At 44.5% G+C, this 24,784-nt stretch overlaps 1 protein-coding gene across 5 annotated transcripts in view; it reads right to left on the bottom strand.

The window, feature by feature from the left end:
• The window catches only part of VTI1A (vesicle transport through interaction with t-SNAREs 1A), a 368,766-nt gene that overhangs the window by 35,654 nt on the left and 308,328 nt on the right, over positions 1-24,784 (bottom strand). The window contains exon 9 of one of the 5 annotated variants that reach the window (XM_034663287.1): positions 14,923-21,819. The exons of the other annotated variants lie outside the window; for them this stretch is intronic. Within the exon in view, the coding sequence (XP_034519178.1) occupies positions 21,780-21,819 (40 nt within the window). The 3' untranslated portion in view covers positions 14,923-21,779. Of the gene's footprint in view, positions 1-14,922; positions 21,820-24,784 lie in introns of those variants that run through there. 5 annotated transcript variants of the gene reach the window in all.

Genomic DNA, 24,784 nt, shown 5'->3' with positions numbered 1-24,784 from the left:
ATTAGAAAATGCTTTGAAATGAAAGAAAACAAAACTATCCATATTTGTGGGATGCAACTAAAGCAGAACTTAGAGGGAAATTTGTCTAATTAGAAAAACAGAGAAGTTTCAGATCAGTAATCTAAGCTACTACATTAACAAATTAGAAAAAGAGCAAATTAAGCCCAACACAAGAAGAAAAAAGAAGGATTGGAGCAGAAATCATTGAGATAGAAAACAGAACACAATACAGAAAGTTAATGAAATCAAAAGTTGGCTATTTATTTATTCATTTTTGAGAGAGAGAAAGAGAGGGAGAGAGAGAGTGCATGGGCAGGGTGAGGGGCACAGAGGGAGAGGGCGAGAGAGAATCTTAAGGAAGCTCCATGCTCAGCGCGGAGCCCGACCTGGTGCTTGATCTCACGACCCTGCGATCATGAGCTGAGCTTAACTCACTGAGCCACCTATGTGCCCCTAAAGTTGGCTCTTTGAAATGATCAATGAAACTGATAAACTTTTAGCTAGAATAACCGAAAAGAAAAACACAATTACCAACACTGATAATGAGAAAGGAACATCTCTACTGACTTAACAAAAATTAAAAGAATTATAAAGGAATATTCTGAATAACTTTATGCTAAAAAATTAGATAATTTAGGTGAAATGAACAAATTCCTAGAAATATATGCATTATCAAAACTGACTCAAGAAGACATAGAAAAATTGAATAGACCTATAACAAGTAAATAAATTGGATTAGTAATTTAAAATCTTCCCACAAAGAAAAGCCCAGCACCAGATGGCTTAAACAATGATTCTATCGCATATATGTTTTTAAAGATTTATTTATTTATTCCAGAGACAGCAAGAGTGTGTGAGTGGGGGGAGGAGCAAAGGGAGAGGGAGAGAGAATCCTCAAGCAGACTCCCTGATGAGCTCAGAGCCTGATGCAGGGCTCAATCCCACAACCCCGAGATCATGACGCGACCCAAAATCAAGAGTGGGATGCTCAACCGACTGAGCCAGCCAGGTGCCCCAATGTTGCATATTTAAAGAAGTAATACTGATCTATTTTCTAATAGAGGAGGAGGGAATACTTCCCAACTCATTTTATGAGGCCAGTATTACCCTGATACAAAAGCTAAACAAAGACATCACAAGAATTACCCACCATAAACATAAGACACCCAAATCCTTTACAAATATTAAATTGAATTCAGCAACACATTAAAAGGATTAAGCACCATGACCAAATAGATTTATCCCAGTAATGCAAGGTTGGTTTAACACATGAAAATCAATTAATGTAATACACTGCATCAATATAATAAGGGACAAAACCCACATGATCATCTTATTAGACAGAAAAAACATTTGGCAAAATTCAACACCTATTCATGAGAGAAACTCTCAACAAACTTGGGATAAAAGAGAATTTCCTCAATCTGATAAAGGGCATCTATGAAAAACCCACAGGTAACAACATACATAATGATAAAAGACTGAATGCTTTCCCCTGGGATTGGGGTTGAGGCAAGAATGTCTGCTCTTACTACTACTGTTCAACTTTGTACTGGAGGTTCTAGCCAATGCAGTCGGGCATGAAAGAGAAATAAAAGGCATCTTGATTGAAAGGGAAGAAATAAAATTATCTTCATTTACAGATGACACGATTCTATATGTAGAGAATCTTAAGGAATCTACAAAAAACTACTAGAACTAGTAAATATAGCAAGATTGCAAGCTACAAGATCAACATACAAAAATTAATTCTATTTCTACATACCAGCAATGAATAGTATGCAAATGAAATTAAGAAAACAATTTAACTGACAACAAGACCAAAAAGAATAAAAAAATTTGGGAATAACTAACAAAATAAGCATAAAACCTATACAATGAAATCTATAAAATATTGCTGAGAAAAATTAAAGATCGAAGTAAATGGAAAACAAGTTCATGTTCGTGGACTGGAAAATGCAATGTCATTAAGATGGCAATTCAATGCAAGCTTTATTAAATCTTAGCAGGTTTTTTTTTTTTGTGGAATTTGAAAGTGAATTCTTAATACACACACACACACACACACACACACACATAAATGAAAAGAACTAGGATGGCCAAAATAATTTTAAAAATAACAAATTGAAGGACTTCCATCACTGGATAGCAAACTTACTATAAAGCTATAGTAATTGAGACTGTGTAGTATTTATTGGTGAATGGATAAACAAAACGTGATATAGGCATACAGTGGAATAGTACTCAGCATTAAAAATAGCAAATGACTGATACACGTTGCAATAGGGATGAGCGTCAAAAACATTAGGCTAAGCAAAAGAAGCTAGACATAAAAGGTTACATATTGTATGATTCCATTCATATGAAATATCTAGAAATTGGGTCAGTGATTGCCTGGGGCTGGGGGTAGGAGCAGGAATTGACTCAACGCAAATAGGCATGAAGGACTTTGGAGTGATTGAAATATTTTTAAAATAGATTATGGTGATGGTTGTACAACTCTATAAAGTTACTATAAATCATTGAACTGGACGCTTACCAACGGGTAAATTTCATAGTATATAAATGATACCCCAATAAATGATACACCTGTTAAACAGAAAGTCCACAGGCCAGCAATGGCTGGTCTGGGTTTCAGGGCAGGCGGTGCAGTAATGTAGTAAAGGCAATCTTCCAGACTGAAGTAGCCCTCCTTCCCGTCTCCCCTTTTCGTAACGGCAGCCTCTTTATTTCTTTCAGTCTGTGATGATTTATTTGTTTCCTTGGCTGCCTCTGTGAAATGCAAGTGTGTAAGAGCCAGGTTCAAGTACGTATTGGTCTTTGGGTTAGCCCATTACCTATTCTGCTGCTTGGCACATTACAGATATTAACAAATATCTGATGAGCAGATGATGTTGAGAAAGAGAAGAGATATTTGAATTTTCATTAAAAAGTCAACACATATTTGCCTGGATTGTTTACTAATATCTTTATCATGGAACCTTATTCATTTCAGCAAAATTCCCTATCATGTGTGAGGCATGATGTGCTTGATACTAGGGAATGAGATTAAACAGACCTGGTTTGTGTCCTCAAGAAGTTCATGCCCTAGTAGAAAACAAGACATGGGATTCTGACATCTAATGAGCATGAGTGGTGTGGCTCAGCAAATAGGAAATCTGGAGGAAAGGGGCAGGGAATCGAGTGCTACCTTGTGGCTCAAGGTAAACTGGCTCATAGCTTAGGATACCACCTGCTTATTGCAGAAGGATTTATACCTCCTTTACTCAAATTAGCATGGTATTGTAAATTATCAGCCATATTTTAGGGCATGGTCCTCAAAATGTGTTCCCGAGACCCTTCCAGGGGTTCCATGAAGTCAGAATTATTTTTATAATAATAAGATGTCATTTGTCGTTTCCACTCTCCTTCTCTCAAGAGTGTATAGTGGAGTTTTCCAGAGGTTCCACATCATAACTGACATCACAATAGATTGAATGCAGAAGTACCTACGAGACTCCAGCTGTCCTCCATTAAGCCAGACATTAAAGAGATTTGCAATAACATAAAACAATGCCCCCTTCTCACTAATTTTGTTTTTGAAAATATAGTTATTTTTCATAAAAAATTTTGTTCATATATAATCAGTTGATTATCCCGATTTAAATGAATTAGTAAATACTTGGGGCGCCTGGGTGGCACAGTGGTTAAGCGTCTGCCTTTGGCTCAGGGAGTGATCCCGCATTATGGGATCGAGCCCCACATCAGGCTCCTCTGCTATGAGCCTGCTTCTTCCTCTCCCACTCCCCCTGCTTGTGTTCCCTCTCTCGCTGGCTGTCTCTATCTCTGTCAAATAAATAAATAAAATCTTAAAAAAAAATAAAAATGAATTAGTAAATACTTAAATTTTTCTGTTTCAATTTCTAATACGAAAAATATTGATCAAGGTAACCCATACAAACAAGGACTCTTTGGGGCTCTCAGCAATTTCTAAGAGTGTAAAAGTGTCCTGAGACTTAAAAGTTTGAGATCTGCTATTCTAGGGGGAAGCAGAGGGAGGGATTTGGGGCATTTTATATACAGAATCCATCAAACTGGACACTGAAAGCTATTTATAGGGCATAAGTGAGAGCCACTGAGGGCCATGGACACTTACAAAGATACACAGAATGAGCTCACTGGAGAGAGTTATGGAAAACTGTGAGTCCTGAGGATGTTTGTACTAGGTCAGACCTCAAAATGCAGCTTGGGGGCACAACGGCCCAGTTGTCTATTACCCCAGCTACCAAACTGTACAAGTGCACTGTGGGAGAAAATGCTCTAACACATATAAACAAAGTCGTTCAAGAGAACGGTAAAGTACCTAAAGTTAGCGACTTACAATGAAATTTTACACCGATCGCTAAAATATTGGTAAGTGGAAGGGAATGTGATAAGGCAGAAAAATCTGGATCAGGTTATGCTAAAAGACAGGAACAGGCAGCCTCTAAAGAACGGAAGATGGCCCAGTATGCTGTTGAGAGTGTGAGCCTTGCAGCCTGATTACCTGGGTTTGATCCTGGCTTTCTGCCATTCTCAAGCTGTGGAACCTGGGACAAAGTCCTTACCTTTCTGGGCTTCAGGATACTACCAATACCTACCATATCAGGTTGTAGTGAGGATTAAATGAGATAAGTCATAAGAACTGATTAGGCCACAGTGACCACTATAGAGGTAAAGAGTTGATCTCATTTCTATAACCATTCTCTTGTACGTGGGTTTTTTTAAATTTTATTTTTTAATTTATTTTAGAGACAGAGAGTGTGAGCAGTGGGGGGGCAGGGGAGGAGCAGATGGAGAGGGAGAGAGAGAATCTCAAACAGACTCTTCCCACCAACCGTAGAGTCTGATGCGGGGCTCAATCTCACGACTCCATTATGACCTGAGCTGAAGTCCGGAGTTGGATGCTTGAACCAACTGAGCCACCCAGGTGTCTCTCTCTTGTATGGCTTTGAAGGAGGGTCTTAGAAACTAGAGCTGCCTTTGTTGGGGAGGGGCTTCTCTGTATCAGCTTCCATGGGCATTGTGCCGACAAAGCCCTCAGGAAAGTGGCTGCCTCTGGGAAGGCACTTGGAGTCCCCTAGCGCACTCCTCACACCTGTCTACCACACTCATGGACCTCAGCCCCTTTTCCTTCCCTTTCCCACCACTCCTTAGTTATACCACCAGCATGTGAGGGAAAACATTAATGGCTGTGCTTCCATTCAGGGCTGGGGAGGTCTTTCTCTGTGTAAGTTTACAGTGGAAAACAAGGGAAAGACTAAATTCCAAAGCCAACAGGGGCTGAGGGATCTGCCTACATCTTGGGTTTTGCCATGATGTGAAAACACATGGCTTCAGAGTGTAACATGAACAGCCCTGAGATCTCTCCAGGGTGGAATCTATGTTTTCAGCTATGCAGAAATACTTAAAAGTCAGTGAGAGGGTGTGTTAAATGAAAATCAAGATAACCCTTCTTAGGTATGCTTTCCCTATAAACTCCAAAACCTTGCCTTTTGGAGGAGACTAAGAGTTGGAGAAATGCCTTAAAACAGGAAGTGTCTATTTTTCTCCAACCTCGCTTGAGTTGGGCACTCTTGGGAAGGGGAGGCTTGCCATTTGTAGACAAGAATGAAGCCTTTTGTGAACGGCCTAAGTGCACCACTGACTTGCTTTAAAAAGTGTCAAAGGCTATTTTTGGAGAACATGCGGTTCACTGTGCCAAACTGAAACATTGACTTATCGCCCGATTTAGCATTAAAACATTAGAACTTACAATTTAGACTCCTCTGTTTACGCCAAATGAGTTTGTCAACATGCTGCAAGTATATTTCTGTTATCATAATGAAACCAAGAACTGGGCGGGAGTGGTTTCTCACTGTTGAAGGCCATGCTGAAAAGCACTTCAGAACACTGAAATTTGAGCTGCCCTATCCTATAGGCAACTTCTTTTCCCCGAAGAGCGAAGAGCGGATGCTGGGTGTAGCTACATTAGTGCATAATAGGTTTATTCTCATTCACAAAATAGTAATTACTTTATGGTTCCAAAGTAAAACTAGTGTAAGACACACACTGGCAGATTTGCTACAGATGTGGTCTCTGACACGCACACACTATTAATCATATGGTCAGATTTGAACATTATAAAGTACAAGGCAGACAACCATTAAGTTCAAGGTCTGGATTGATAAAAAGAGAGAGAGAGAGAGAGAGAGAGAGAGGAGAAAAAGGATTAGCGTGCCCGAGTCTGCCATTGTGTTTGAACGGATCGCTTTAAAAGATATCATTTATCTCTTTCCCCGACTTCGCCCCATTTTATTTCAAGGTCGGTCTGCCTTTTGTTTGGTTCCTTTCACTCTGACACAGATGACAGTTCTCGGGAAAAGTGCAGCCCTTCGGCTGTCCGGCTCACTCGCTGGCCTGAGACAGGAATGTGCTTGTCTGGCATGCGCTCAGGAGAACCGAGACTCCCTGGACCCCGGGGCCCGGGAGAGCAAGGAGCACGTGCAGGGCCGGCCCAGCACCTAGGCGGTGCAGGCCTTTGTCACCACCTGCCACAAGGGTTAAGGTGGCCACGGTAATTATGCCAAGGCCATGCATTACTCTGACAAAGTAATCCATCAAATAATTTCTCACAATTTCAATTCACCCCTCGAATTTTCCTTACCTCCAAAGCCAGCTGGATATTATATTACTGAAGCTGTTGAAAGGGTGGAACACTAGCCATGGAGCCAAAGGCCACGGCAACTATGCAATGCATAAATTTTTATTGTTTGCTCAGTATTGAAATCTCATTAGGGTCCATAATTCATCTGAACACCGTGAACATTTACATCTGTTGATCATGAGAACTTAGAAGGAATGTACACCTTTGGCTAACTTGTTTTTAGAGGAGGCCGTGTGTGTGTGTGCGTGTGTGCATATATACTCATATGTTTTTAGTCCTTGAACAGCTGTGGTTTAAATATCCCTTACTCAAACCAATTTCCAACCTGAATTTAAATATCCCAAAGTTGTTTTCATTTGGCAGCTTTTAGACAAAGACTCAGTTCTCCTCGAGTCCAGCTTAATCAATGTTGGAAAATTCCACTCATTGCACAGGGGCCTTAATGCAGCTCTGCTGTGTTAATTACATCAGAATTATCCCAAAGATTACACACCTTTCATTCAATATATATGTTTTTGTCTTCACTTAACTACGGCTTCAAAATCTACTCAAGAGAGAAAATAGAACCATGACTGTTTGTGGGTTCTAGGGGTATTCAGATTTGCGTCCACATTTTTTTTTCAGTGTGTGTCTATTTACGCATCTTTCCTACCAAGTTCGACCCTTTGATCTGGCAGGTTTTCATTTACAAGGCTCTTAGCAGCTCCATGAACACCATATTTTGAAGGTGACAATCTCAGAATCACAGAGTCAGAGCTGGAAGGGCAAGGGGCCTTTGGGGCCATCGAGCCAGGCCAGCCCCTCTCCAGAGCCACGACAACACCCCTGACAAGTGGTCCTTCAGGAATGCAGCCATTTTTGGAATGAACTATGGCAGCAGCTGAAAGGCTCTTAGCAAACACTCCCTAGCAGTTCAGGGCAGAGAGGAAGAATCCTGTGTCCAATGAGAAGTCCGGAGGGAATTTAGGTAGACAAATGTAATGACCCAGACTGGCATCTGGCTGGGGCGCCGGCTTTCACTGCCCCACCGTAATTCCAGCTGATGGCAGTGACACCTTCTGATGAGAGGCCTGTCGACTGCAAGCTGCTCTTTAGCAGGACTTCACTAATACGCTGTGACGGGAAAAATCGGATACAGATGTTTTCACTCAGAAGGTTTTGGAAATGCTAAAGTCCTATCTTCTCCTCAAGGAGAAGGGGCATGCACTTCCACTCGGGAAAAAGAAGCCAAAGAGCCTTTGCACAGGGGCCAGCCTGACCCAGGCCTCTGTGCAACATCCTTTTCCAGGGGACTCTCCAAGTCAGCGCTAGGGCTCGGGGTCCCACCCTCAGCAAAGCCTTGAGGGTCTCGGCACTCCGCTGCCTACAGCTGGACACACCAGGGTGAGCACACCCTGCAGCAGGGCAATGGGGAGTGATGTGGTGCCAGCCCCGCGCACCAGTCTGTCTACTCTAGGGTGAAAGGCAAGAGCCCCGGGTCTGGGGATGCAGTGATGAGCAAAACCAAATAGATGCCTGCCCTCCCTGAGCTTACTGACTTTATACCAATGTGCTCACACCCGCCCAGTATACAGTGGCAAGCTGTAAATAGCCCCAGACCGGGCAGTGCTACAAAAAATAGCAGATGCAAACTTCTGAGAGTCGAGAAGACAGGGCTCGTGTCAGGTGGACCTTCTAGAAAAGCAGGTGCTGAAATGGAGTTAGGAGCAAAAAAAGTGTATTGAACGGTAACACCTGTGGAAGATAGGCAGGGAAGAAGCAAGACTGGGGAGGGAAAGGCTGCAGACCATCATGCAGCTTGGATACCAACGAAAGCAAAGGAGAGCGTCAGATCCCATGCAGGGGGGACCAAGTTCCTGCCAACCCAGCGAAGAGCTCTGGGGCAAAGCTGACGCCATGCCACGAGAGGAAGCCCACAGTGGGCCTGGGACCTCCACTGTGCTGTCAGCAGCTGGGGGCTGCCTGGGAAGAGCTGGGTACTTGTAGGTGCCAATACCTGGAGCGAGTGCATTCCTGGGAGCCAGCTGGCTGCACCCCCATGGCTGCTATGGGACTGAGCTCATCTAGGGGCCTGAAGAGGGCTTCCCTAAGGCAGTGAAGATGCTGGCTGGAGAAATGAATAATGCACTGGGTTAATAAGGGAGGAGGGTGGAGACTGGGGGAGGGGGGGAGACTCCAGGTGGGTGGCCCAGCATGTGCAAAGGTCCTTTATCTGGAGTGGCATGCCCCTGGGACTGAGAGAAGGCAGTGTGCCCAGAGAGAAGGATGGAAGGAGGTGAGCCCAGGGAGAGGCAGAGATCGGATCGTGTTGACCTTGTGGATCATTGTAAGGATCTGGTTTTCTATTAGCTAAGCGGCTCTGAGGGAGTTACTAACTTTACTGACATTTAGTTTCCTAATCTGCAAAATGGGAATAGCAATATATGCTTTGTAACGTTAATGTGAGAAACTGAGTGAGATCATACATATTTCGCTTTTAATCTAGTGCCTGGTACATGGGCAACACTTGGTAAATGTTGGGTATTACCGAAAACTTAACTGGAAATGCCTTTTGAAAGAAGGCAAAGGAGAAAAATGGACTTACTTTTGTATTTATTTTCAAAGGTTTTAAAGTTTTATTCTGAAATAACGTGCGTGCATTTGAATGGACTATATGCGAAATTGCTCAATTTGCTCTCCACCGAAAGCATGATGTTATTCCAATCCTCAGGTAATGGAATTCTAGGCATACGAATTAGCTTAGAATTAAACAATTAACATTGGCAATTCAGAGCTGAATAAGTAATAAATAGGTCATGAGAGAAAACAAGTCCGTGAGAAATCTAAAGAACAGGGGAGCTCTTGGGGAGAAGAGCACATCCTCCGTGAGAATGTGGCTATAGAGCGCACGGTAGTTTTTATATGGCAGCACTACTGAAAATACAGATATCGTCTCCAAGCTCACCGGTTTAGGGGAGTCATCGTTCAGACACCTATTTTCAGATGATTCCAGACCATAACATGCAGGAAATGAAATCACGAAGAGATAAGAGATGAATTCTGGCTGTCTTCGCTCAGGCTGACTTGAATGTCACAATAAACTTTTTCCTAGATGGTCATTTTTTTTTTTTTTTTTTTTGAAAAGTGGGTGAGGATGTGCTAACAGACTAAGGAATATTCTCTAAATTGATGCCCAGATGATCTGAACCGGCCAAAAATAAGTCGAGCCCCTATGCTGCTGGCCTTGAGTGTGTATGCGTTTGGGATAACCTGCCCCGTGGGGCGAGAAGGGGACAATCTCTCCTAAGGAGGTGCATTCGCCAGAGACTAGTTTCCTGGGTGGCCGTTAGCAAAAGCACTGGTCATTTCACGACTGCGATGCCCCTGCTGTGCTTGTCACTGTGTCAAAATCCAGTCTCCCCTTAAACAGATAAATCCCTGCAGCCGGTGTTTTATGAACTCACACATGACTCCCTTTGACTTCTCGGCATCTGGCAAATTCGCAAAGCTATCATTCTCCTCTGTTTATCCCCTGGTCTATTCCGTCGGAGAGGATTCTGACTACCTCTGACACTTAGAGGAGTGAATAGCGGTGAAAATATCTGGCTTCCACTCACGGAAACCTTGAGAGGAGAAGTTGGTAGGCTTGTGCAAAAGAACTGCCCACGTGCATGTTCTGTGATGTTTTCCCTCTTTTCCCTGTTCAAGCGGTGATAAAGCCAACGTGAGGTTTCCACAGCCACCCAAACAAAAACATCTTCTTTGACAATTTGAAAGTATTCCACACATCAACTTAGATTATCATTTTTCGTCCCCAAGCTCCTAAACTTCTCTTGCATATTTCTTTCCTGTGCCAAAGCTTATCAACTCTTAGGTCATCTTGATTTGTCAAAAACTGCTTGGATCACAGGGTTGAACCTAAGCAGATTGGACAGGGATTTCTTCATTCAGACCAAAAAAAAGTCTGATGAGAAAGTTACTTATGTCTCCCAGTGGAGGAAGGAGTGGCCCACATTCGCTCCTAAGTTGTGTGTTAGTATTGACTAAACTCTCAAAACAATTTTTTTTTCAAAAGGGCTGCTACCCGATGGAATTACTCCATGCTCTGAACCTTTCATTACAGTGAGTCATACTGCAAGTAATTTTAAAAAACCCTCCCAAGTTTTCTTTTTTGCTATAGATTGCCAAGAATTCTTTCAGTAAAATAGGAGTTAACAGGGGAAAAAACCCAACCACCACACTTTCAGTTCTACACAGAATAATTAAATATGTTTAAAAATATAAGATTTGGTGGAAATAGAAGATTCTGTGAAAGACTTGTACTCAGTGTAGATTGGGTCACACAAGGGTTTGTGGTTATTCGTGGGTAATTGGCTCACATAGCCACGTGTGACAAGCGCAGTCTTGGGAGGTCAGGAGATTGGCTAGTGCTAGCCACCTCTGGGAACCTGTCCCAGGACTTTCTAGTCCTGCCTGCACAGAAATGGGTTTCCACCAAGAGGATGGCAAGGATTCTTCCAAAGGCAAAAGAGAGATAGGCACTGATGTGCACTTTGATTTTGCTTTCTGTAATTTAAAATCCAGTCATCAGGTATGTAAAAGAGTTCTGACCTTTTCCCAGATAGGAAAGAAGGGCTTCGAAAGGCGTGATTGGTTTCTTTCTCAGCAAGCCTTATGAAAATGATTTTTTAAATCAAGTCAATGCAACTCAAGACTTGGAAGTGAGAAAGTGACAACTGTGTGACGTCTGTGGAGGTTACGGTGCACATTGGACATATTCTGGGCTGTGAGAGGCTAGGGACAGCGCCCCTGGCTAGCACCCCACACAAACGGACGGCCGGGTGGACGGTGCACGACAGGCAGCAGCTGTGAGAATCTCTCTGCTCATGACCATCTCGTTCCCGGGACAGTGCACAGAACAGACCCTCTCGTGCCAGCCCGGGGCCCGCGTCTGCGCTCCTCTGCTCCAGCCCTGCCTCTGAGCTCCCCGAGGCTGCAGCAGATGTTAAAAACTAAAGTTGAAACCTTTAAGCTGTAATGAAGGAGTTCACAGGGTTCATAATCCCAGTACCCCACCCCGATTCTCCAGCGATCCTGCTGAAATCTTTCAAACGGTCCTCAGCACTAACACGGTGCACGTAGCGCGTGCTGAACAGGCCGATCTGCCCATGATTACCCTCGGCTGTGGTAAAACAATCTCACTCCTCGAGTGAATGCAGGCTGCAGCAACAATGGTGTTATTGACTTGTTGCTCCGGCTCTATTTAGTTATTACCCTCGGGGCCACAATCAATAGACTTTGCACCAAGTCAGCCTAATAAATCCCAGGCTCTCACTGGAGGTTTGCCAGGAACGGCAAGAAAATCTATGGCAGGGAAACTCTTAGAGTGCAAAGAGAGAAAGCTGCACTGACAGCTGTATAAATTAATTAACAAGGAACTGTTTATTCTTCTCAAAGATCAGATTGCACATTTATCATCATTGAAGAAGTCACAGATAGACTATCACGAAATTATCTGGTAACATAAAAAACTCCCACAAATTTGGATGCGCACACAAAAGAGAGAGACCTGCGTTCTATGGCAATTTGTTTCTGTCTTTATTATATTTTCATTTACTTGGCTTATAAATTTGCCTTCTTTGCACTAGTTCTGGTCAGTCTCTCATTTCCAGCTCACTTGGACAAATGCAGTCTGCCTTGATAACTCTTGAAGCTTATAGTTGAAATCGTCAACGCAGTAAAAATAAAATGTTGATCATTAACATTGTTATGTTCTGGGGTTTGTTGGTTGTCTTTGTTTTGTTTTGTTCTGTTTTTTTCCCCTGCTGCCAGGAATTTGAATCTTGCTCGTAATGTAACAGTGGAGGGAAAAATGCTTCAGGTGATACAAACACTAAAAGGTCACGGAAGTAAATGCCAGGTCATTTCAGATCATTGCAAAGGAATTCTAGAGCAGATCTCCTTACTTAATAAGCCAATGGTGTCAAGATTCAGTGGCAAGGATCCAGGATTCTGCTGCTTTAAGACACGTTAAACTAAGCTTGGGTTAGCTTGGGTGAGAGACAATCTTCTCCCATAAATTGAAGGCAAATGTAAGAGATCAATGGGGCTCTTGGAGCTTACTTGCTACTGCAGTAGCTCCTTCTAGAATCCTTACGGAAAACTTTTCTTTTCCCAATTCTGTCTATGCTATTACAGAACCCGTAGCTTGACAGAAAAAAAAAAAAAGTCTTTTTAAATGCTGAGCGATTTTAGTTTTTAAATTCAAGGGTGGGAGTGTTAGAAATGGTCTTTAAACAGAACCACAACATCCACCCTCAAATATCACTCAGCAGATTGGCCAACGCTTGGTGAAAGTCTATTAGCTACAAGGCACTGAGGCAGCCATTGACTGCCTGTGACACAGGCGTCATTGTTCCCAGGCGTGGAGAGCTTATTTCATTGCTTCGGTCTAGCCTGGGATATGTCAGCCCTACTGCATGTTAACACACTCCCATGAACACAAAAGGGCACAGCAACCCCCTCAAACATGTACCCTTTAACTTGACAGGCCCTCAGGAGATGGGGGGGCACCCACATGGACACACATGAAACCCATTTTATTGTGGGGCTGCTAATTGTGTTGTCCCAATAATTTATTGCCTCTTACAAATGGTTTCCAGGTAATAAGAGTTAATTGACTCAAGAGACTTTCATCCATTGCAATTATCTCCTAATATCGTACATTAGGCTCATGTACTTTCTATTACTCAGGTCAAACGTATCACCTGAATAGACACATGGAAAAAATGGTGGAACTTGAAATCATCATCCCAAACTTATTTCTAAATATGCTTACAAAAAGTTGTTCATCCTCAGATGAATGGACTTCCCTCAGCACAATCTGGCCTTGAGCTTGGAGCCTGGGCAGAACCACAGCCCTCCAGAGTGCACCTACTTTACTCCTATCTCATTTTTCATGAGAAGACCAAGGTTCAGAAGGGGAAGTGGTGGTTCTGGGGGAGCCCCTGGAGAGTCAGTGGCAGAGGCAGGCCTGGGTCATAGGTTTCTCGCCATCATTTTCTTTTTTTTTTTTTTAAGATTTTATTTTTATTTATTTGACAGAGATAGAGACAGCCAGCGAGAGAGGGAACACAAGCAGGGGGAGTGGGAGAGGAAGAAGCAGGCTCATAGTGGAGGAGCCTGATGTGGGGCTCGATCCCAGAACGCCGGGATCGTGCCCTGAGCCGAAGGCAGACGCTTAACCGCTGTGCCACCCAGGCGCCCCTCGCCATCGTTTTCTTGCATTCTCAAGTTTCGACTGAGATGGAATATAGCTATGAGAAGAACTTTTGACCAAACAGAGATGCAGGGGAGCATCTGCTAGCCTGCATGCCTCTGCCTCAGCCTATTTCTGCTTCTTGCTCCGCAGTCAAATAGCTCCTGAGCTACTCTCCAGTGCCCTCAGCTCCAGACCTGAACACTCAGCCTCTTTTTGTGCCGCCTTCTCTGATACCCTCCCCATCAAAATGCTTCAGTTCCAGGTTCCATGGCCGTAGGGCCCGGTGGCATGTGCATCAGGTCCCTAGCTCTGTTGTTACTCCTTGTCTTGCCTCAGCCAAGTCATTCCTTGTCTCTTGAGACTTAGTTGTTCTCTTTTCCCAAATGAGGGAGTTGGAGAGATTTTGAAGATTTCCTATCAGCTCTAACATCCTAGCATTTATGCCAAAGGCCACTCATGGGTTGTCATGCCTCATCATGTTTGCATAGCTCTTCTTACTGCTCCCAGTGTCTTTATGTCCACCAGCTCTCTGCTGCCGGCTCCAGGTAAGGTGTTCAATTCTGGCAATGACAGTACGACTTAACCCATGGGCAAGACACCACTGGAAGGAATTTCAAGCCCAGGGTGGCAAAAAAAATCTCAATTCACACTCTGAAGATCCCTCTTGGTCCTCTCTTCCCAACATGTAGGCTACGCTAGATAGGCTGTCACTCGATCTTATGGCCACAAGTTTTCTTTCCAATTAATTGTCCTTGCCAGACCCTGGGGGCGCTACTTGCAACACTGACATGGGTTGAGGCCTGGGCACCTTCCAAGCACATCTTCTGCCAAGTTGAGGTGTGTCTAAGCATCATTCTTCTTCTTCTTCTTTTTTTTAAAGATTTTATTTACTTATTGAGAGAGAGAGAGAGCACATGAGCAGAAGGAGGAGCAGAGGGGGAGGGAGAGGGACAAGCAGACTTCACACTGAGCACAGAGCCCAAGGCAGCGCTCTTTCCCAGGACCCCGGGATCATGACCTGAGCCGAAACCAAGACTTGGACACTCAGCCAGCTGAGCCACCCAGGTGCCACAGCATCATTCTTTTCTAGGCCTTCCAGTGGTTAATGCTGTGGGTGGAGAAACGGGGCTCGCACAGGATAGTTTGTGGCGTGGGTTTTTTTGACCCCTGGAATCTGCTACTGTGTGGGGTTCTAGGGTTATGGCTTCTATTACCTGAAGTAGCAGACACATAGTTAACTTTTGGCTTGACCAATGGTGGAAAAGGGGAGAAGAATATGATGAGAGTGAGCGTACATCCTTTGGGTGGCAACTGGATACCACGTACTATGGGCTTTGCTGTACACAGGAATGTTTTCTTTAACCTATTTGATAATACTGGAAACTTCTTATCATTATCCTACTTTAGACATGAGAAAACTAAGGCTCAGAGAAGTTAAGTTACTTGTTTAAGGTCACAAGCGTGGTCAAGAAGCTTGTGACCAAGAATTGGCTCTTAGTCTTTTGACAGAAAGGTCAGAAAGGTCAATTCTCTTTCTATAACAGCCTACTTCTGCCCCAAAGGCCTGGAGATGGCAGGGAGGTAAGAGACAGGTATAAGTTAAGGTGATTAAATCACTACCTCATTGGTTATTTTTACATCCAATTAATACACTCACTTTATGAGCTATAGAGTTACACTCTATGGCTTGCAGCCTAGAACTTCTGAACGATGAAGTGGCTCTCCTGTTGTGAAAGTTGACTCTGCCCATCCTGCTCTGATTGGCCAATGGGCTTCCAAGGTGGACTGGGCTGAGGTGTGTCTTACTGGATGACCACATCATTCCACAGTTCTTTCTCTTTCCTTAAAGACACAGTTGTATAATTGGATATCCACATGTAAGAAAAGAGAGTGGGACCCTTACCTCACACCATATATAAACATTAACTCAAAAGTGGATCAAAGACCTAAATGCAAAGCCAAAACTATAAAACTCTTAGAAGAAAACACAGGAGTATATCTTCGTGACCTTGGATTTAGCAATAGATTCTTGGATATGATACGAAAAGCAAAAAGAAATAGACAGACTATATTTCATCAAAATGAAAAACTTTTATGCTTTAAAGGACACTATCAGGAAAGCAAAAAGATTACTCAGAGAATGAGAGAAAATATTTGTAAATCATACAGCTGAGAAGTGACTTGTATCTAGACCTTATGAAGAACTCTTATGACTCACTAATAAAAAAGAAAATGAACACAATTACAAAATGGGAAAAGGATCTGAGCAGATATTTCTCTAAAGAAAATATGCAAATAGCCAATAAGCGCATGACAAGATCAATAGTCATCAGGGCAATGCAAATCCAAACCACAATGAGATACCACTTCATACTCATGAATACAGCTAAAATCAAGAAGTCAGATAATAACAGGTATTGGTGAGGATATGGAGAAACCAAACCTTCATACACTGTTGTGGGAATATAAAATGGTACAGCTGCTTTGGAAAACAGTTTGGCAGGTCCTCAAAAAGTTAAAACTGGAATTACCCTTTGACTCAGCATTCTGCTCCTAGGTTTGTGCCCAAGAGAAATGAAAACATATGTGCACACAAAGACTTGTACGTGAACGTTCATAGCCGCATTATTCACAACAGCCCAAATGTGGAAAAACCCCCATGCCCGTCAACTGATGACTGGATAAACAAAGTGTTATTTGGCCATAAAAAAGAATGACCTACTGACACAGGCTACCACATGGACAAAGCTTGAGAACATGCTGAGTGAAAGAAGCCAGCCACAAAATATCATTATGATTCCATTTCTATGAAATGTCCACAATAGTCCGTAGAGAAAGGTTAGTGGTTGCTTAGGGCTGGGGAACAGCGACATCGGGGAGTGATGGCTAAAAGTAAAGGGGCCTCCTTATGAGGTGATAAAATCATGTTGATGGGTACGTTTATCCGTAATGTACAAAACTCCCACTGAATTATGCACTTTAAATGGGCGAATTATAGGGTATGTGAATTATATCTGAAAAAACGCCCTGAAACTACCCCCATCATGACTGTGCCCTAGGAACTGCTGTGTGGTGCAGCTCCTTTGCTGTGTAGCAGCCAAGTCTGACCCCACGTCCCTTCCCAGCTCCGAGGCTCTGTCCCACTTGGGTAGGTGTGCTGCTCATTTCAGATGTGCCTTCTTCATTCATCCTTCGAGGATGGAGAGAAGGAGCTATGTGCTCCTGGCCAGGCCCTATGTTAAGCTATGCACAGTTACATCATTTAATCCTTACTGCTCCCCCCCGACAGTACCATTCCTGTCTCCACAAAAACACAGGAAACTGAAGGAGTTTAGGTAACTTGTCCAAGGTCACACAGCTAGTAAGTGGCAGCTCCTGGATTTGACCTTGAGTGCATCCGACTCCAGAACTGGGCACATGGGGACCTTAATTTTGTATGAACATGTGACATTGCCCTGGCGGGGGTGGGGGTGGGGGCAGTGTGCACTGACGGAAGCCTCCCCTTCCCCTTGCAGCCTGGGGAATCTTGAAGGCCTCTCCATTCTAACCTGCCCGTGTTCTCTGGGAGAGCCAGAAACTTCTTTAGAGAGAAGCTAGAGATTCCTTTTGAGAGAAGTCCTATCCATCCTGTTTATTTCTAAAACAAGTTATTTAAAACTGGAGGGGGTTTGTTTTCCCCCGAAGCAGTCATAGCTGACACTTTGAACCCATCTTTACACGTATTTGTTTCTGAAAACCAGTTTGTTTGTGGTTAGGAAAAAAACATACTCATTGAATTTTAAGGAGTTATTTCTATAAACATGTGGCAGAAGTACGATGTTACGAGATTTAACGATGGAATTAATTTTCTTTTTAAAAAACATTTGGAGTTAATTACTCCCGTTCATGAGGCTGCGTCTTTTAGCCAAATTTTTGTTTTCATGTCAAACCAGAAGACTTGCTGTACAAGTTAACACTTTGATGCAGTGTGCCACCTCTGCCGTTGACTTACGGTGTGATCGTAGGCCAGTCACTTGCCGCTCTGGGTGCTAGCACCCTGCTGGGGGCCAATAACTACGGAATACCATTGTCAAACACATAACATGAGAGGGCTGGATCAAATCAGAAGTTGCCAACTGGCAGCCTGTGGCCAGATCCCACCTGCCAGATGTGTTGGTTTGCTCTGCTTGGTTTTTAATTAAAAAAAAAAAAAATTTTTTTTCTTGCCAATATTTACTAAAGGGGAGATTTATAATCTAGAATTCAGGCGTTCTGGTAAACTCAGAAGACAGGCCTCAGTGGGCCCCCTTTCCCCCACTGAAGCAGTGGAATGGATCCTAAGAAGCCTTTTCAGTGGGGCACCTACTCTCCAGTTTTCCTCATCACCACCTGGCTTGTTTTACTCACCTCTGATACCCACCTGGTCATGGGCACTGGGTATGCCCCCTCTGAACTGGATCCTTCCCCTGGTTCCTACCTGCTCTCCCAGGCTACGCTCTAAGCTTGGTAGTGTTCCAACAGGAAGGTAAAAATGAGGTGAGACACCAGGCCCTTGCTATATGCTTTTCCAAATACCATCCCGAGCAATGGGATGCAGAGACGGATGCCCACAGCACGAGGCAAGAAAAGCCCTCATGACTACCACGTTGGCCCTCATGCTTGACATCACATGCATGGCAGAACCTTCCAAGACACTTGGAGGGTTCAGCTCTGACCACTGCCCTCCGGTGCCCAGGGCCTCCAGCTCCCGGATGGGCGTGCATCCAGGTATCAAGCGGGAGGCTGCTGTTGGCAAGTCGAGCTTGCTAACGAGGAGAAGACAGGGAAATTCCATGGTTTCATCTAACATTCCAAATGGACTTGGATTCCAAGTCAACTCATTTCCTTCCTTGCGAGAACTGGAGACAAACAGATCCCGCGAGTGACCTGACAAAGCCTTCCCCGACAGCATCAGAGGAAACGTGGGCCCTTCCACGCACACGGAGGCCTCGCTTCCCAGTTACCTCATCACGAGGCCCCTGTGACGGTCGCACCCCGTGTGGGCCACCGGCAAGGTCTGTGTTCTGTATTCTCCAGTCAGCAGGGCTGTGGGGGGCTAATCCGGATTTTCATCTGACTGGTGGATATAATTAATTGCAAATTTCAGCCCCCCCACTTCACACAGAAATTATTTGGAGCGTGCATGTTATTTCTCTTTTCTGGCCCTCCCAGTTTTTCTTTTAAGAAATGAGTAATTGTCAGTCCTACAAGGCCAGAATTACTTCCTAATGTGATTTTTTTTAACGTCTTAGTTTGAAATAATTCCAAACTTCACAAGAAAGTTGCAAGAGTAATAAAATGAGCTCCTAGGCGCTTCACCGAGATTTACTGATTATTATTATTTTGCCCCAGAAGCCTTCCCATTCTCTCTCTCTCTCTGCATAAATGCATATTTCATTGGGGACCAGTGGTGAGTCTTTGCAGACATCATGCCCCTTTATGTTACCAGACACATTTGCCCACGTCAGGAAATTTAACAGTGGTATGACGCTAACACGGAATCGGCAGCCTGCATTCTAAACCTGCCACCTGTCCCCATAATGTACTTTATGGCCCCCCTCCCACCCTCGCCCCTGCTCCAGGACTCAGTCTAGGGTCACACACGGCCTTTAAGCTGTCTAGTTTTCAGGTCCCTTTGATCTCCTTTAATCTGAAATCCTAAATGTGGTTTTAAACATGTTTTCTCTGTGGCACCAGAGAACCAGAACACATAGAGGTAGGCGGTGGAAACATGCAAGGAAAGAAAAACACCTCCCCGAACGTCACGGTAAACTGGTCAGCAGGGGGAATATACCGAATGTTCCCTTTGGCTTCAGCAGTTGCTCCAGGAATTGTATTATATGCTTCCAGTGGACAAGGCAGACTTGTGGAGTCCGGAGTCTTCCATTTTGGTCTTGTGCTTTCTTCCAGAGACGACTGCCATGTCCTGCTCTAATCGCCCTCAAGCCTCTCCAGAAAGAGCTCTGTGGAGCCTAATTACATTGCCAGGGTGGTAGAAGACTGTCCCCCCCCTTGTGTCTCACAAAGCATCTAAATCATGCCATTATACCACAACAATGGATTCTCACACTCGTCAGGCAATTTGTTTTAATTATGTAAATCACTTCATTCTCTTTTCAAATATCTGCAGGGAGCTACAAGCCGCTGCAGGTCAAAATAGGCTGTGGAATACGACAGAGAGGGGCCGACGATGGAGGCCTGGCTTGGTCCTGGTGGTTATCTGTCATACGGTGTTGGGGTGCCGGGGGAGAGTGGGGCACCGAAGTCCCAGAAAAGGTATCGAGATGTAAGGTGGAAGTAATGTGGAGTCACCTTTCGGGGACAAAAGTACCCCACAGCACATGGCACAAAGCATGGTGATGCATTTTATCTGACCTCTGAGGGGAGAGCAGGACCTCAACAGGTGCCGTGTCCTTGTCCTACAGCACGCTCTGCAGCCGTCCCATGCACTAACTGCTGAGCCAGATGCAGTAAAAAGAGAACCAGGGGTCACCCATACACTGGAAAGTCACCCTCTCCAAGGTGCCTGGTGAGAAAACTGGTCTGGGGAAGGGGCTGAGCACTTAGAACATTCTGGGTTTTACACCATCTAACCATGTCTTGTATGGAGTTGGTGTTTTAAATAAGTAGGTTAAATATCCCCCTTGATCTTCAAACAATTTTCTAAATTATTCTTTTTTCATCGTAACTAAGAAAATTGGGAGAATACGGAGAACCAGAGGAAAGGAAGGAAGGGAGGGAGGAAGGAAGGCAGGCAGGCTGGCTGGCTCCTTTAGCTGAATACCTCGAAACAAATGCATTTAACACTAGACGGTATTTGCTCCCATTGTTCCAGCACACTCCACACTGCTGTTACTAGTTTACGCCTCCCTGTTCTCAGGACTGGGACAAATATGTTTTGTATAACACACTAGAATGGTTTCTCTATTGTGCTTTTAATTTGACAGCTCGTACTTCATACTCAGTGCGGGATAGCACGCACTTCTTTTTGGGCATTAAGCCTGCAGTTAGGGTCTGCTGCCCCCAGGTGAAGAAGGGACTTGGGAGGCAGGAGAGCCAAATGGTTGAGAGTATGGGTTCTGTGGTCAGACCATCCGGATTCAAATCCCCAAATTGCATCTTACTGGTTGCATGACTTTTGGCCTTGGTTTTACCATCTGGAACAGGACATGACAAAAGTTCTTACCCCAAAGGTTGGTGTGAGAATTAAAATGTGAGGACTCATATCAAGAGTTGGGCACAGTACCTGGCATACAGGAACAGTACATATTCACTGGTACTACCATTATTATGACAACATGGTTCGAAACGTCAGTTTTAAGCCACAGATTAAGAAGCTGACAGATTTCCCTTCTAAAGAAGAAAAGTTCATATGGCTAAGAAATTCATAGCTTAAAAGCTCTGTTTGGACGGCCACGGAATCCATATGGAGCAAGATTTAAAGAACTAACATCTAATGCAACACTGCTACTCCTTTCTCACTAAACCACAACCAGTGTGAATCTCGTCCTGTTGCCTTTTTCTCTTTATGGCTTCAAAAAAAGAAATCCTTGGCATCCATCTCCTTCCACGTAACTGCCACTACCCCAGTCTCACAGCATCTTAAAATACTTCTACCCACTTAGAACGTGGACGCTAACTTATGTCTCTTTCTCCCTAAGGGAAAGGTTAATGAAGAAGCATATAGGATGGATTCTGCAGGACCTTTTATTAAGAAGCCACCATGTTCCCTCTTCTTTATGACAGCAATCACAGGAGAGGAGAGGTTTGAGCACTTTCTGTTTTTCTCTCTTCTTTGAAGGGCATGAGCACGTCCTTCTTTCCGATGGGGATTTGGGTCCTGGTTTTCCTCCTGACTTAATTTGAATGCAGCCATTTCCTCTTCAGGTGAGGCTGCCTGGAGCAACCAGCAGGTAAGAATCAGATACCAACTGCTTCCAGAAACCGCCTGTTTCTAACCATTACGTCTAAAATCATATTTAAACCTAAGTTTATAAACCGACTTTTAATGGAATTTAGTAAGGCTTATAACCACAAATGTCAAGTAACTCTGTAATAATAATGTTTATCTTTTGGAAGCACCAGCTTTTCATTATTTATGTATCATTTATATATGTGGTACGTTGCTTAGAGTCCATTTTTAACTTCAATTTTTGTTGCTTTCTGCAAAACAACTTAATTGCCTAAGGTTTCCTTTTATGCTTAACCTTACCCATAGTATGTTAACATTCGCTAACATGTCCTGCTACAGCTCGATGGTCTGACCCTAGCTACTGGTTCCGCCTCAGCACTTAGTCCCCCTCTCTTCCTTCTTGTGCTTCTCTGGATGCGCTGGCCCCACGTCCCTTGCTCTCTGCATACGGTCCCCACCACCGGGCCCTTGCATAAGCTATTCTGGAATGACAGGAGCAGCTAGGTAATGCCTTTCCATCTCAGCTCAAGCACTGCTCCTTCAGGAAACCTGCCTAGGCCGCCTCCCTGTTCATGAGAAATCTCTAGACCAGAGGTTCTCCACACGTTATCTCTGGACCAGTGTCATCAGCACCACTGGGGTCTCGTTAGAAACGCAAGTTCTCAGGCTCACCCCAGACCTACTGCATTGGAAACTCTGGGGTTAGGGCCCTGCGATCTGTGTTTTTTATGAGCCCACCAGGTGATACTGATGCCTGCTGAAGTTTGAGAATCACTTGCCAAAAGAGGTCTGTTGCACTATGAAGCACTCCTTCATGGCCTCCATGACAATCACACTCTCATATCTGGGTGATTACGTGGCTAACATCTGTTCACCCACTGAACTCAGGGTAGGGACTGTGCCTTTCTTGCCCACCACTGTGTCCCCAGCACCGGGCAGGGCTCAGCACGTAGCAGGCATTCAGTAAGTATTCTTCTATCAATAAAAAAAAATAAGCAGATGTAACCAAAAGACAAATATTCTAATACAAGATATGGGTTAAAGACCTAAACACCTGTTCTTTTAAAAAGAAGAAACAGAAGTGGCAAGTATTTTACCATGCTCGATCTCAACTAGTAAATGGTAAAGCAGTGCAACTAGAAACTGGTAAAGCAGTGCAACGTCATTTTCCCCATACCTACTAGGCTGGTGAAGGTGAAAGGGAATCATGACACCAGCCAGGACAGGGGGACAATCGTTGTTGCAGGAATCGGCATTTGTGCCGCTTTTCTCGACCACAGTTTGGCATCATTTTGAAAACTGAAAATGAGCCAGCAACGCCACCCTTAGTCGTGAACTCTAAGGAGGTATTAGAACACGTGCACACAGGTATATGGTGGCACAGGAGACACTGAGACACTGTAAGGAACTATAATTTAGAAATAATGCAAATATTCCTCAATAGGCATTTTAATGAGCAAACTGTGGTGCACTCAAAATGCCAGATGCTGTGCAGCTGATAAAAAGGATGATGCTGAGATGAATTAATTGATGTGGAGCAAAGGCCATAATACTTAGTAATATGAAAAAAGCTCAATTAAAAATTGGTATCTAGGAGTTAAGATGGCAGAGGAGTAGGGGACCCCTTTTTCAGCTGGTCCCCTGAGTCGAGCTGGATAGGTACCAGACCAGCCTGAACATCCACGGAATTAGCCCGAGACACAGGAAGATACACCTGGATCTCTACAAATGAACATCTCCGGCGCTGAGTATTGACGTACGAAGCGGGGAGCCGTGAAACTGAGCACAGATATCGGAAGATAAACGGAAGGGGGAGGGAGCGACCGCGTTCGGGCACCGGGAAGCAGTAGCCACCTGCATGGGGAGCGGCTGGACTCGCGGACCGGCACCTGCGAGAGAGCAGACTGAGACCGTGAGCCGGGAGCACATGCCACCAGGCATCTCACGGAACTCCGGAATCCCGGTGTGCTCACTGGATCCAGACTGAGACTGGGAGCTCCGGGAGCGTGCAGGGGCGGCTGGCGGCTGGCGGCTGGTGGTGTTAGAAACACAAAGGACAGAGACGCGCCGGCCCTGGAAGTGAGGGCTGGGACGCCGGGTGTGGGGCGCACATCCCGGGACGCTGCAGGGTTGAGCAGCACCAACAGAAACAGAGTTAAAGTAGCCAGAACATCAGTGGAGAACGGGCCGCAATCCCTCTGTTCTGAGAGGCTGAGAATCGGCCGCTGCTGCTCTGACTCTCAGAAGAGGCACAGCAATCCGCCAGGGAAAGCCACCAGAGAACAAAAGCCTGGAAATACCGGCTCACAGTGTGCCCACCCCCATCCCCCCTCGCAGGGGACACGGAGACTCTACCCAAACAGGGTTGCCTGAGTATCGGTGCGGCAGGCCCCTCCCCCAGAAGGCAGGCTGAAAAATCAAGAAGCCCATATCCCTAAGATTCCCTATAAAACAAGGGCGCACTGCCTGGGTCCTGGTCAATAATTTTGGCTCTGGACAACCCCGCAACCTCTCCTCATCAGAATGACGAGAAGGAGAAATCTCCCCCCGCCCCAGCAAAGAAAAGACAATGAGTCTGTGGCCTCTGCCACAGAACTAATGGATATGGATATAACCAAATTGTCAGAAATGGAATTCAGAGTAACAATGGTCAAGATGATGTGTAGCATTGAAAAAAGTATTAATGAAAATGTTAATGAGAATATAGAATCTCTAAGGGCAGAAATGAGTGTGGGGGCGCCTGGGTGGCACAGCGGTTAAGCGTCTGCCTTCAGCTCAGGGCGTGATCCCGGCGTTATGGGATCGAGCCCCACATCAGGCTCCTCCGCTCTGAGCCTGCTTCTTCCTCTCCCACTCCCCCTGCTTGTGTTCCCTCTCTCGCTGGCTGTCTCTATCTCTGTCAAATAAATAAATAAAATCTTTAAAAAAAAAAAGAAAAAAAGAAATGAGT

The sequence above is a fragment of the Ailuropoda melanoleuca genome, chromosome 6, assembly GCF_002007445.2.
Source record: "Ailuropoda melanoleuca isolate Jingjing chromosome 6, ASM200744v2, whole genome shotgun sequence".
NCBI classification, from domain to species: domain Eukaryota; kingdom Metazoa; phylum Chordata; class Mammalia; order Carnivora; family Ursidae; genus Ailuropoda; species Ailuropoda melanoleuca.
The sequence above is the reverse complement of the archived record's forward strand: the minus strand, read 5'-3'. Positions and strand labels throughout refer to the sequence as shown.